We start from the raw sequence: 12,742 nt of genomic DNA, 5'->3' as shown, positions 1-12,742 counted from the left end.
CTCTTTTTTACGAAAAGACTAAAAATTCAACGTTTAAACTAATGTCTGATATCGGTTTTAAATAACTTTAGAAATAGGAGCGCAAATAACGAGTTTTTAGATGCTACTTTAAATTTATCTAATAATACTTACCGTCCGTTCCGTAAACCAAATTCTTTATTAGAGTAATTAATATTAATTTTGACCACCCTTATCATGTAAAAAATGCCTCCCAGTAATGATACAAAAACGTTTAAGTACATTCTCTTCGAATAAAAGGATATTAAATCAAATAAAAGCACCGTACAAAACTCGAGGTTTTAATGTAAATTAAAATATGAAAAGTTAGATGTAGATAAACAACGCAAAAAACCGCGCAACCGACATATAATGTTGTATAATCCTCCATATTGCTCTTCAGTTAATATAAACTTAGGTAAATTATTTTCAAAGCTAGTTGATACACACTTCCCCGATAGCCACTTTTATAATAAAATTTTCAATAGAAAGTCAGTTAAAATTTCTTACAGTTGCATTAGTAGTGTTTAAACTTTAATACAATAGCACAACAAAACAGTCATTTCAAATTTTAATAAAAGACATATCAATTATAGTTAGCGATATTAACATTATTAATGATGATAATCCTAATAGTAGTAATTTTAATTATGGTAACAATAATGAAAAACCTATTAAAACTTTAAATATAACAGATATAAGCTGTAATGATAATTTTAATGATAATGAAAATATTGATATCAATAATACTTATAGTAGTGTAGATTACAATAATCAACGTATAACTACAAGTATTGCTAAAATGATAAAAGAAAACTTAGAACAAGTAAGTGACAATCATGCCAAAAGTATTAGTAAAATGCATAACAATATTACTATAAATAAATATTCAAAACCAACTAAGCCTATTAGTGATAAGTTAAGTAAATTGCCTAAAGCTCTAATTGCCGTTAAATAAATACAGATAAGTGCCCATTAAAAGGTAATTTTTTAATTATAAATGTAATTTATGAAGTTAAAGTTGAAAGTAAGGGCCCTGATAAAATTTATTTCGAAAGTACAACAGGTAGTTTTAAAGATAGATATGCTAACCATAAACATACTTTTAAAATATAAATAAAAAACAAAGCACGCGTTTATCGGATTTTGTCTGGAGCTTTTTTCACAGGTACGGTAAAAGGCCAAACATGGAGTTGAGTATTGTTTCATAGATCAAACATACATCCAACGGAGTAAGTAGAATTTGTCCAACTTGCAATACAGAAAAAGCAGTAACTACAGTAGAAGATAAAGACCTACTTTTGAACAAGCGGCAAGATTTATCGAATATTTGTCTTCACAACCGACGATTCTACTTTAAATACTTATGCACTTATTTATTTCCCAACAATTCATATACAATCACAAACACTAAGTTTAATACAACATTTTTTTAAACTGAAAACTAATTGATTAATTTGTTAAATTTATTATGACGTAATATTTCTGTACAACTTAATTTATGTTTCATTTTTAAAAAACTTGCCTATTCTTAAAGCTTTTTTGAGGTTAGTATATACTTTTATTAAATTTGTAGTTTTTGTAGACAATTTTATGTTTTTATTCCAAACCTCGTTTTTAAACCATAAAGTTCGTTTATAGTTATTACTCACATAAATATTATACATGCTTTTTTTCTAATGTGTGTTAATATTTTTATAGACTCTGTAGATCTGTTCTTAAATTTATTTGAGAGCAGTGAAACGCCGTTAGTCGGAATAAAGTTTTGACACAAAAACATCTGTGGTAAAATACTTATCACTAAATGCTTAATTATGTACAACGTTCTTTTTTTTTTTATTTAATAAAAAAATTCGATTTTATATAAAAATGAGGCGGAATTAATAAACTTTTTTTATTCAACCATTGTACTAATAGTAATTAGTTTACATTAACTGTTTTCAAAATGTTTTTTAGGTTGAAATTTTTCAATACTATTTTGTTAAAATTTTGTGTTTGTCAAAATTTAAAATTAGTTACAAAATAATATAATTAAATACAAAAATTTTCTAAATCAAATTATATCAAGTTTTAACTCTTTAAAACAAATACTACCATATTTTAATATAGTTCATAAAATATAACAAAAAACAATTGTAAAATTTCAGTGTAATAAACCTAAAATACACTGGACAGAACTGCACTACACATTGCAAAGTCGCACAAAAAAAAAAAACATCAGAAAAAAAGTTGCACATAAATCTTTAAAACAACTTAAATATTTTATAACAAAATCACATTTTTTATTGGCAAGTAAAAAAACAACAAGTTATTTTCAACTTTTATCTTTTTCGGGTTTTAAATCGGTTGCAGGTTGTAACAAGTAAAGTTTGTTGTTTATTTTAACGTACTTCTTTCCATCTATGTTAATTGTCGATGGTAAAATATTCAGTTTATTCGATTCACCACTATCACTTGATAAAGTGCCTACATCATCGCTGTTTGTTGCGGAATTTGAATCAGAAGCTTCAAAGTCACCTCCCGCATTCAAATCTTCAAAAGAGTCCTCCTTGGATTTTTTAGCCGGCGTGATTTTTGGTACTTTTTTTGAACTTTTCTTCGGTTTTATGGCTCTATGCGTAATTTTTGGGATTTCCTCTATTCTCAGTGGTTCATTTTCACTGTTTTCTATTGCTTTTGGTTGTTGCGGATTTTGGCTTTTTACACTTTTGAAGACTTCAATCGCTTTGTAAAAGGGAGAGGCGATACCAAACGCGACTATCAAACCTGTTGTTTTGTAAAAATTATACTTTTAATAATGTATATTTTAGTACAATTACCTTTTGTTATATTTATTTTTGATTTTTAAATTTAAAATGATCACTCCCGCAAAAGATACATTTGTGCATTTTAAAACTTTTTATTGATAATTATAATGAGTTTTTTATAAAAAAGAGGAACTATTTTTAAAATACATGCTAATGATTTTCTATCAATGTGTAAAATAAACTTGAATGTTCTTTATTATTTCTTATTTTATTATTTCTTATAAACATAAAAAGAGGTTACAAACCATGTACTTAAAGTTTTTACCATTTAAGATTATTATGATAAAGTTTTAATTCAAAACTAGACTTTAAACTTAGTCATCTTTAAAAAACAACACTTAATTTTATAAAAACACAATCAAACTTGTGCCTGTAAAGATCAACCAGATAATTACTTGCTAAAAGTACAGTTTAAACTGTTGCATAGAAGTAAAAATAAAACATAAAAATTTCTATACAAACTCACCAATAACAAACAAAGGAGCAAGTATTTGATGAACAAAACTCAATTTGCTGAAGAACATTTGAATTGATTCTGACGTAATAATTGCAGATTTTGTGAAGAACGGGTGAAACAAATGATCCATTACGTAACTGATCAAGACTTTCACGAAATCACCTTTCGGATCTTGACTCGATTTCAATGAGAATTGCTCGCACAAGTCTCTGTTGCATGTTGTTAAGAAATTGTAATAAAAAAGTAAGAACAAAACAAATAAAGTTAAGCTTATTATAATTATATGCTTTTGCTAAACATAAGCTGTATTTCAAGATTTATTATCCGTTGACTACTAAGTATTTGATCAGTGTCAAGTGATGGAGAATGTTATCATTATAAAATTATTTATAAAAATACTAACAAGCTGCTTGAAAAAAAACATGAGGACTGAAAAAAAAACTTTTTTGAGAATAAATTTTTAATTAACAGAATTATCATAACTGACAAAAAAACTATAATGATAACTTTTTTTGTGTCAAGTTAACAAAAATTTTGATTGGGACGGGCCAAATATGCACGAAGACGCTTTTGCATGAAGGGTCAAATATGCACGAAGGGTCGTTTTGCACGAGAGTAAAAATAAAGTGTCCCTCCGTATATATTTGACACCTACCCAACTTTTATATTAGCAAGCGGGGTAGACTAACACAAAGAATCAACAAGAAAAATAAATTTATATTACAAAGAATAACAAAACAAACTTCATTTAATAAACTAACTTTTGTGTTGACCCACCATATAAGAACTTGCTTATGTCAATAATGTATTCTGTGTAGCTTTGAACGTAATCTTTACTGCAGAAGTCTGGTGGACTCTCGTTCAAGCGTTTCATGTAAGACTTCAATATTTGAATGTTGTCAATAACAAATCAATGACTTAAATTAACAATAAAAGTATAAAATATGTTATTAGTCGAGCATATTTAAAATGAACTTGTCTTAAAAATCATCACGATATATTTATATTACAAAAAAAAATAATGTGACTAAATATAAAAATGCTATCGTTTTTAAACATGATTATGTAATCATATAACAGCACACATATTTTTAAACAACTAAAATCTAAAAAATTAACTTACTTTTTCTATGTAGGACAAGTAGTAAAGTAGAAATGATACAAACGCGCAAACTGCCATTACCTTGAAACATTTCTTCCATTTACTCATTATGACGTAATAAAGCATCAACGCTAGCTGAAACATTATAAGAAAACCCTGTGTTTGGAAAAAGAGTTTATAGTTGAAGTTTTAACTGTTGTGATTTTCATACACAAATTCAAAAGCAGTTTCATTTTTAGTTCTCGGTTAAACTCTGAAAGTATATATGCTATGAAAATCTAAAGTTGCGTTTCAGTAGTTGTAAATAATTAAAAAACTACAATTTACTAATAAATTTAGTTGTTGAAATAAAAAATCTACAAAACGAATACAGTTTCTATTTTGCAAATGAAATGATTAAATGTCCAATAAAATTTTCACATCAAACGATAAATAACTGTACAAAAACCGGTGCCATTATAAAAATGGTTAGTACCAAACCAGACTTAAAGTTGAATAAAAGATCTGGATCCAGCTGGGTCTGGTGTAGAATTAGACTTATTTAATACTGTATTTATTGATCTAATTTAATGTTTGAGTTGTAGAAATAGTTTTCAACTTACCAGAAAAGAATAAAAAGTTTTCACTATTTTCCACTCATTAATATCAAACATCCGAAAAACTTTCTGAAAATAATAAGTTGTTGAATCTATTGAAAAAATATAGTTAATTCTTTGATATAATCAAGTTAAAAAAAATGCTGATAGAAATGCTGTTTAAAACTACTTCATTTTATTAATTTCATTAAGTATAATTTTTTTTTGTTTTTGTACGCGATGTAACATTCAATTTAAAAAGAGCACAAAAAACTTAAAAACTTCGTAATAGCCAACAATCACACTATTAATTTGATAACAAGGAAAAGCACATGTATAAAAAATAAAATTCCACAAATTACAAGCATCGAGTAAAAACTTAAATATAAACTTATTTTAAAATATAATTGAACTCTCTAAAGTTTTCTATCTGTAACAACAGTTTCAAAAATGTTACTTATTAAAACGGGAAAAAAAATTTAATACTTTATGTTTTGCAAACTAACCTGCAGTTTCCCTGCAAAACTGACAGTTGGCACTTCAAAGTTTTCAATTGAGACTGAACTGAGCGATTTAATTAGCACATCAATGATGGTCTGTTGATATAATTAATATGTGTTTTTACAAATTTAAGATTAAAGTAGAAGGTTTACTCATCGAAATGATAACAAAAATAAATTTGAGTTTTAAATTGTTGAACATTCTTTTACTTTAACACGCTGTTCATATATTTGTTTATTTTAAACAATATTAATAATTAAAATAATAATAACTAATAAATTTAAAATAAAACAAGGCTAGGTAGCAGGGTTGCCACAGATCAAGCTGAGAAAAATTTCCTGGCCTTTTACTAAAATTTTCCTGATATTTCGAAATCACACTCTTAATTTAAACTTATTTTAAAATACATAATCAAACACTTGAAACTATATAAAGCTTTCAATCTTATTTTTATACAAGTTAAAACAACAGTTTTTTTGATGAATTCAATCATCTAACTTCCATTACATCACTTGAACCATCTGTGTATGACTTATGTATTTGCAATATACAGCTCTATTAACAAAGTACTTGTATTTTCTAACTTATAAACACAACTTGTCTGAAAAAAGAAACAATGTTTTAGCATTTCCTAACATAATTTATCTAAGTAAACGAAAAGACACATAAGGAACTTTTACTATTAAAACCTTAAAACAATAACGAACTTATACGACTAAAACCTTAAAAATAATAATGAACTTTTACAATTAAAACCTTAAAACAATAAAGAACTTAATCAAACACAGTTTTTTTATTATATGTACTAAAATTTATTTTTCCGTTTCTTTATTAGCACTTCAACCTCTTCATCTAATGAAGACTGGTCTGCATACCGCTTAATTTTCTTGGCAGTTGAAACCATTCGCCTCATTTTATTCAACTCGTTATCATCTGCTGCCCCTACCGTTTCTCTACATCTAGCTACAGTTTGTGAGCTTCATTTATTTTCTTTTTTCACTCATTATATTAATTTTTACCTGATGAAGGCATTGGAAATGAAGTAATGTAAATTTCTAGTAAAAATTTGCAATTTTAGTCTGACCTTAAAAAATTTTTAATCAATTTTTTACCATTTGAAGGCTTTGGAAAATAAGGAATTTTGTAAATTTCAACTAACAAAACCTGACTTTTTTTCAAACTTTATCAAAATTTCTGACTTTTCCTGACTTTTTCAAAAACCCCCATTTTTTCCTGATTTTTTTTTTTTAGTTTTTTTCTGACTTTTCCTGACCTTGTTGCAACCTTGGTAGATGATAAAAACTATCTTATATTAAAAAAAAAATAAAACAAACATAGTATATGCTTTATTATAGTTGCGGAAACAAAGCACTCCAGAAAAACAAGAACTCAAGAGTGTGGTAAATTAAATTAATGTAAATAACAGTTCAAAAAAAAACATTATTTTAGTTTGAATTTATATTGGACAAAAAAAAATTATTTGATTGTAGTTTTTTAATACTTTTACCTCTTTTTACACTTTTTATAGAGTTACAATGAAAATATTCGAAAGAGATTTGAAATTTATTAAAAAAAAAATTCTAAACTAAACGACTATGTGTTTATAGATTAAAAAAACAACACTAATCTTTATACACTTTAGATGATAGAATTCATTATATAAACAAAAACTAATAAATATCAAAAATGAACTTATGAAAATATAAATTTTAGGTTAAAAAAAAAACAATCAATTAATAAACTTACTAACACCTGAATCGTAACGATTTTCAGTATATGAAAATACGTTTTTTATTTCTTTTCCTGTTAGTTTGTGAACAACCTTCAAATTATAAAACTTATCATCTTCCAAACTTTCAACATCTTCCTGTTTCAGCTAATTAAAAATATATAATAAATTTGTTTTAGATAAAATAAAAGTTTAAAAAATAAAGATTCCAGTTAATCTAATTTTGTTCGAGTACATGGTGTAAATATAATTTCCTTTATAATATTTTACTTCTGATTTTTTTAATCTTGTTCATCAAGCCATATTAAGATGGTTTTGTACATAAATTTGTTTTATTTATCTAAGTTGATTTGAAGAACTATTGAAGAATTTTAGCAAAAACAAAACAACTAACAGTCTTACTTTATAAGCATTTTTGTGGTATTATTTGTTTTTACAAAAAAAAAGCTTTTGAAAGAAAAAAATAATAATTAACATAACAGATAAAAATTTAAAAAGTAAATTAATTTAAACTAACAGTGTTAACGTTTTCCTTCATATTTTCAATGTAGCTTTTAAAAGGAAACACAAATTTGCTGAAAATTTTTTTGTGTCAAATATAACTTAATGCAATAATTACCAATAATTATATTAAAGTAACAACTGTTTGAATCTCATACAATTTAAACAAAAAGCTATTATGATAAGGATAATAACTTGTGTTAAAATTTTCAGTTAGATGAAATGTTATGTATATTTGTAATAACTTTATCAATAGATAAAAATGCTAAAGAAGAAGTGCTACCACTTACAAATTTCAATCAAAACAAAAATATTGGTGTTAGGTTAAGTATAGTTTAAAACAGAGCTAATACTCCTTTTTATATTTTTTTATAACTTCAAAGTTTTATTTATGCCTTTTAAGATTAACAGAAGAGTATTCTTTTTAAATCAACACAATATACAAATATGTAATTTATTTCTAAATTACTGTTGTATATAACTTTATTTACATACCAAAATTACTAACTGAGTACTTCAAATACAAATCCTTCATCATTTTGAAGTTTTTGAACTTGAAAAGGATTTGGAAAGGTCTTAAACTTGACATTGCCATTATCTTCCGCCTTATTTTTTTTTGTATTAGTTTACACTTAAATTAATACATATGTTTTTTAAATGCTTCAACTAATTGTTATATCATAGATAGTTATGTAATTAAAAAAATCTATCTGTAAGTTTTTTATAAAGACAACTTTTTCAAAAAAACTTAATCAATTTTTATTTTTAAAAGACAAACAATTGAATAGAAATAAATGTTAAGCATAAATGATATTTTTCAATGTTTTTATCAAATACAGTTTTTTTGTCAATATAGTTTGAGTTTTTTTGGTTATAGTTTTAAATTATTTTAACTATGTTTGAATATATTTTTTGTATGTATAACAGAACATTAGCAACGTTAACTGTTCATAGTGCTTCATATTATTTACACATAAAATATGAATGATGTTTGTAAAAAAGTAATTTTAGTTTGATAGAGAAGCCAACTTACATCTGATTCGACCAGTCTGAAGTTGTATAACCTGTTTGGCGAACTTGGATCTCCTGGGTCGTCCGCAACTTTCAAGTAAAGTTTCGATTCATCTTTTAACTCTGAAATGCATTTGTGCTCGTTTATTTCAAACTTGGTTGTAGAAAAACAGTTTGTAACAAAATACATTTGTAAAGATAACAATCGTCATCTTCTAAAATTAAAAAAAGGTATTTATTTTAAAAAAATAGTTAATATTCTTTAAAGAAAATATAGCGAAAATATTTGTCCCGCTAAACTTTATCATCCTGGATTAGTTTTTCTAATATTAAAAAAAACTATTTTTCATATCTGTTTTAACAATAGTTATACAATACATGAATGATTAAGTGGTTGCTATAACAAGAAACATTTGTTTTTAACTCTACAAGTTGCAAAATTATTTTTAAGTTCATAGAAATACCAGATAAAATTTTTATAAACATTTCAAGTAAATCACAACTTTTATAGCAAAACAATCTTTACATCAAAGGAATTCAAACTATTAAGATTTTTCATAAAAAAATAATAAGCATAAGTGTACAATTATTGTTCTTAGAAAAACAAATAAAATTTCAAACTCATTTTTTAAAAGTACTCCCATCTTAAAAACAGCATCAAAAAACAAGAAGTTTCATTATAAAAACGTATTAAATCAACGTTTCTAAAAACAAAAGAGTAGAAAATATTGTGTGTTGTACATCTTAAAACGGAACTAAATTAACTAACTTTAATTTTATGTTTAAATTGTTAAAAGTTAAAATACTAAATAAAATACTTATATTATCAGTTGCTTTTACTGCCTCCAGACTAATATCAGGGTTACCACTCGTTTTTACAAAAATTTTTCAAGGTTTTCCAAATTTCTTCCAAGGTTTTAAAAGTACACATTTTTGGGTTTATTTTTAGTTTAAAGTTAAGTTTAAGGTAAGAAACCTATGTTGAATAGTATAAAAACATTGAAAAGATACAGTAAAGCTACTTTAAATATGTTTTTGATAAAAATAAATTTGATAATGAAAATTTTTATTTATTTATATTATAGATTTTTTGAGTCAAATCGAAATTTTACAACTGAACATGTGAAAATTGTTAAAATTCCAGGTTTTTCAAGGTAAAGTGGCTACCCTGTAATATACAACAAATACTTTCTTTATTTTAGCTTTTACCATTTTTTTTTGGTTTACTATATACTAAAGGTTTAAATAAAAGTATTTAAATTTTTGCTTAGCTTAAAGTTATTAATGCATTTAATAACCAAAATTTAGACAACTAAAGACCTGAAATATAATTACTTTCTATATGAAACTGAAAAAAAAACATAAAAAATTGCATTAAAAAGTATGAGAGAAAAAAAACTAATTTATAATGAAAAACAAAAAAATGTTGTTAACTTTTTTATTAAAAGTGCACAGACACACAGTTAAAACATAATTTACTGAAAAAAAATCTTCTTTTATAAATATTTCATGACAGTATGAATACTTTTTATGTAGTTTATAAAACTAAATAGTTTTTTAAGTATAAACTAACTACTATAACTTACAATCAGTCATGCCATAAAAAACTAAATTCATTTCTTAAAAAAATCTTATTAATTACATTGTATTATTATTGTTTATTGAACAAGAAAAAAATGCTCAAAATATTTTGTTCAAAGACCAGGTGTACAAAAGAACCTTTCTGTTATCAAGTCATATTTAGATACAGTTTACCATCATTGTCCATAATTTGGTGCAATAATAAAATTTAAACAAAAAAAGACTATTTACTCACCTTTTTTGACTTCAATACCTTTATTGTCTTCAAACTCCTGATAAAATATAGCTGTGTTTTAATTTTTTTCTTTGGTAAAAAACTAACTAAGTAATTTGAGCTATAAACATTATAACAGGGTGGCCACTCTTTTAGTTGAAAAACTATCTAAGTGACTAAAATCTATCCTGATTTTTAAATTCTATAAAAATAAACTTCAGTAATTAAAAAAACGGTTTACAAAACATATTAAAGTTAGTAAAAAAGTAAGCTTTCGAAAAAAAATTGTTTTAAAATACTAAAATTTTCAAACTACAACAACTATATTTCACATAAGATCTATTAAAAAAAGAGACTGAGATTAGGATAACCAACCTTTAAGTGAAAAAACTAACCTATGTGACCTTAACCAGTCCTGAGTCATTCTGATTTTTTTCAAGTCATTAAAAATGATGTTTTAACTTTTTAAAATAATTAAAAATCAAGTTTTTCAGCAAAATTGGTTAGAAAATAAAGAAATATTATAACTAAATCTCATTCAAAATATATAAAAAATATGTCTTGAGATTATTTAAAAAACCGATAACTTTCAGGAGTTTTTCATGAAAAAAAAAACTATCCTGAATTTTAAAATAAAATTCAAAACGTCTTGAGTTATCCTGAGTGTGTGGCAACCCTGGTACCAACCAAGTACCAGTAAATTACAACCAATTTGAACTTAACTTGACATTTATAAATCAAACTGTTTTTAGTTGTTTAAAAACTTAGTAATAACGATTAAAAAAATGCAAAAAATTACAATGGTAAAGAACTAATTATGAACACTAACCTTATATTGAAGACTTCCACTAATCAAAATACTTACAAGAAGAAGGCAAAATATAACTTTAATGCTTCTTATACTATTAATCATCTAAAAATTACAATATATTTTTACTTAGCTGTCAACAACTTTTCATTTTAAGTTATTTTGACTTTTTAATACTTCTACAAGAACTTGATTTAAAAGTTTACATTATATCATAGTTAAAGTCAGTTATCAAAGAACTAAAAGGGATTATTGTGTAAATTATATCTATTATAAGTAATGAACTTCACCAGACGACCAACAGCAACAGCGTCCAAGAAAATCTATAACTAGCTCTTGTCCTTATCAGAACTCATCAGGTAGGCAGAGTTGTGAGAAACCACTGTAGTGATTTAAGTACATAAGCACTAAAGCAACCGTTTATGGGTAAAGTCTGGAAAATTAACGCAGCCAAATTGTTCACAGCTCAATGTTCAATATATTGATAGCTTATTGAAAGATTATAATCTACGCTTGTTTTCATCATTTTTAGCCATTTATAATAAACAAACAAGTTTTTTTAGTCAAAAAATTACAAAAATTTTTTTTTTTCAATTTATAAGTTGCTTAGGATATTAAAAATCTAATTTTGATAATTTGACAAGTAATCAGCTTTAAAATTAAAACAATGATATACTTTCATTAAGTTTTCAAAATTCTGAGAATATTAACAATGAGAAGTTTTTATTCCATATCAGAAACTTTTTACAAGACTAGTTATATCTCAAAAGTTAATTGACTTTGTTATTCTTTAAAATGTATCTTATATAGCATACATTTAGCCTTCAAATAAAAGTCATATTTAATTTTAGTAAAAAACAACTAGGAATTCTATGGCCTTAAATTAAACAATTTGAAGTCAAAATGAGATACACTTATTTTATAAATTTTGTTTAAAACCAGGTGATCTTTACTAGTTCAATTTTAAAGTTAATCATAAAGAGGATATTTTCCTTAGCTGAGTTCAGGGTTTCCACTCTTCAAGTCAACAAAACTATCTTGAGTGACCTTAAACTATCCTTAGTCATCCAGAGTTTTTTTCAAATCCTTCAAGAGGTTTAAAAAACTTTAAAATTATGACAAATCAAAATCATCAACAACATTGGTTAACAAACACATCGGCGTCTGCAGAGCAGAAGCCTGGACTTTGGTATGCCGTGAGTTAGTGTATGATCAACCATTTTGTTAAAATTGGTTAAAAATAGCAAGATACTGAAACTAAACAAAATAAATAGCATCTAGATAAAAACTGGCCTGAGATTGTTAGAAATTTTAAATACATTCTGAGTTTTTTTAAACAAAACTTTTCTAGTCAGCCTGAGTTTAAACAACAAATTTCAAAATATCCAGAGTGTGTGGCAACCCTTTAAGTTTTTATTAACCTTACTTTAATCTATTAACCAACATCTTAACAGGGTTG

At 25.2% G+C, this 12,742-nt stretch overlaps 1 protein-coding gene and 1 long non-coding RNA gene across 2 annotated transcripts; both read right to left on the bottom strand.

Moving 5' to 3' along the window:
* Positions 1–2,172: 2,172 nt before the first annotated feature.
* LOC145847788 (uncharacterized) lies at positions 2,173–7,741 on the bottom strand. Its single transcript, XM_082953710.1, has 8 exons — positions 7,686–7,741; positions 7,190–7,315; positions 5,445–5,534; positions 4,966–5,028; positions 4,385–4,519; positions 4,023–4,141; positions 3,271–3,470; positions 2,173–2,763 (listed from the first exon to the last, which is right to left on the bottom strand). The coding sequence occupies exons 1-8, from the start codon at positions 7,704–7,706 to the stop codon at positions 2,312–2,314; spliced, it is 1,206 nt and encodes a 401-aa protein (XP_082809836.1). The 5' UTR covers positions 7,707–7,741; the 3' UTR covers positions 2,173–2,311.
* A 436-nt stretch (positions 7,742–8,177) lies between these two features.
* On the bottom strand, positions 8,178–11,389 carry LOC145847789 (uncharacterized). The gene is made up of 4 exons (XR_014371527.1): positions 11,305–11,389; positions 10,497–10,533; positions 8,703–8,803; positions 8,178–8,274 (listed from the first exon to the last, which is right to left on the bottom strand). It is a non-coding gene; the product is annotated as an uncharacterized LOC145847789 (long non-coding RNA).
* Between the last annotated feature and the right edge of the window lie 1,353 nt (positions 11,390–12,742).

Source organism: Thalia democratica, unplaced genomic scaffold (genome assembly GCF_965202585.1).
Source record: "Thalia democratica unplaced genomic scaffold, ktThaDemo2.hap1.1 HAP1_SCAFFOLD_1089, whole genome shotgun sequence".
NCBI classification, from domain to species: domain Eukaryota; kingdom Metazoa; phylum Chordata; class Thaliacea; order Salpida; family Salpidae; genus Thalia; species Thalia democratica.
This window is presented reverse-complemented; position numbering and strand designations above follow the sequence as displayed.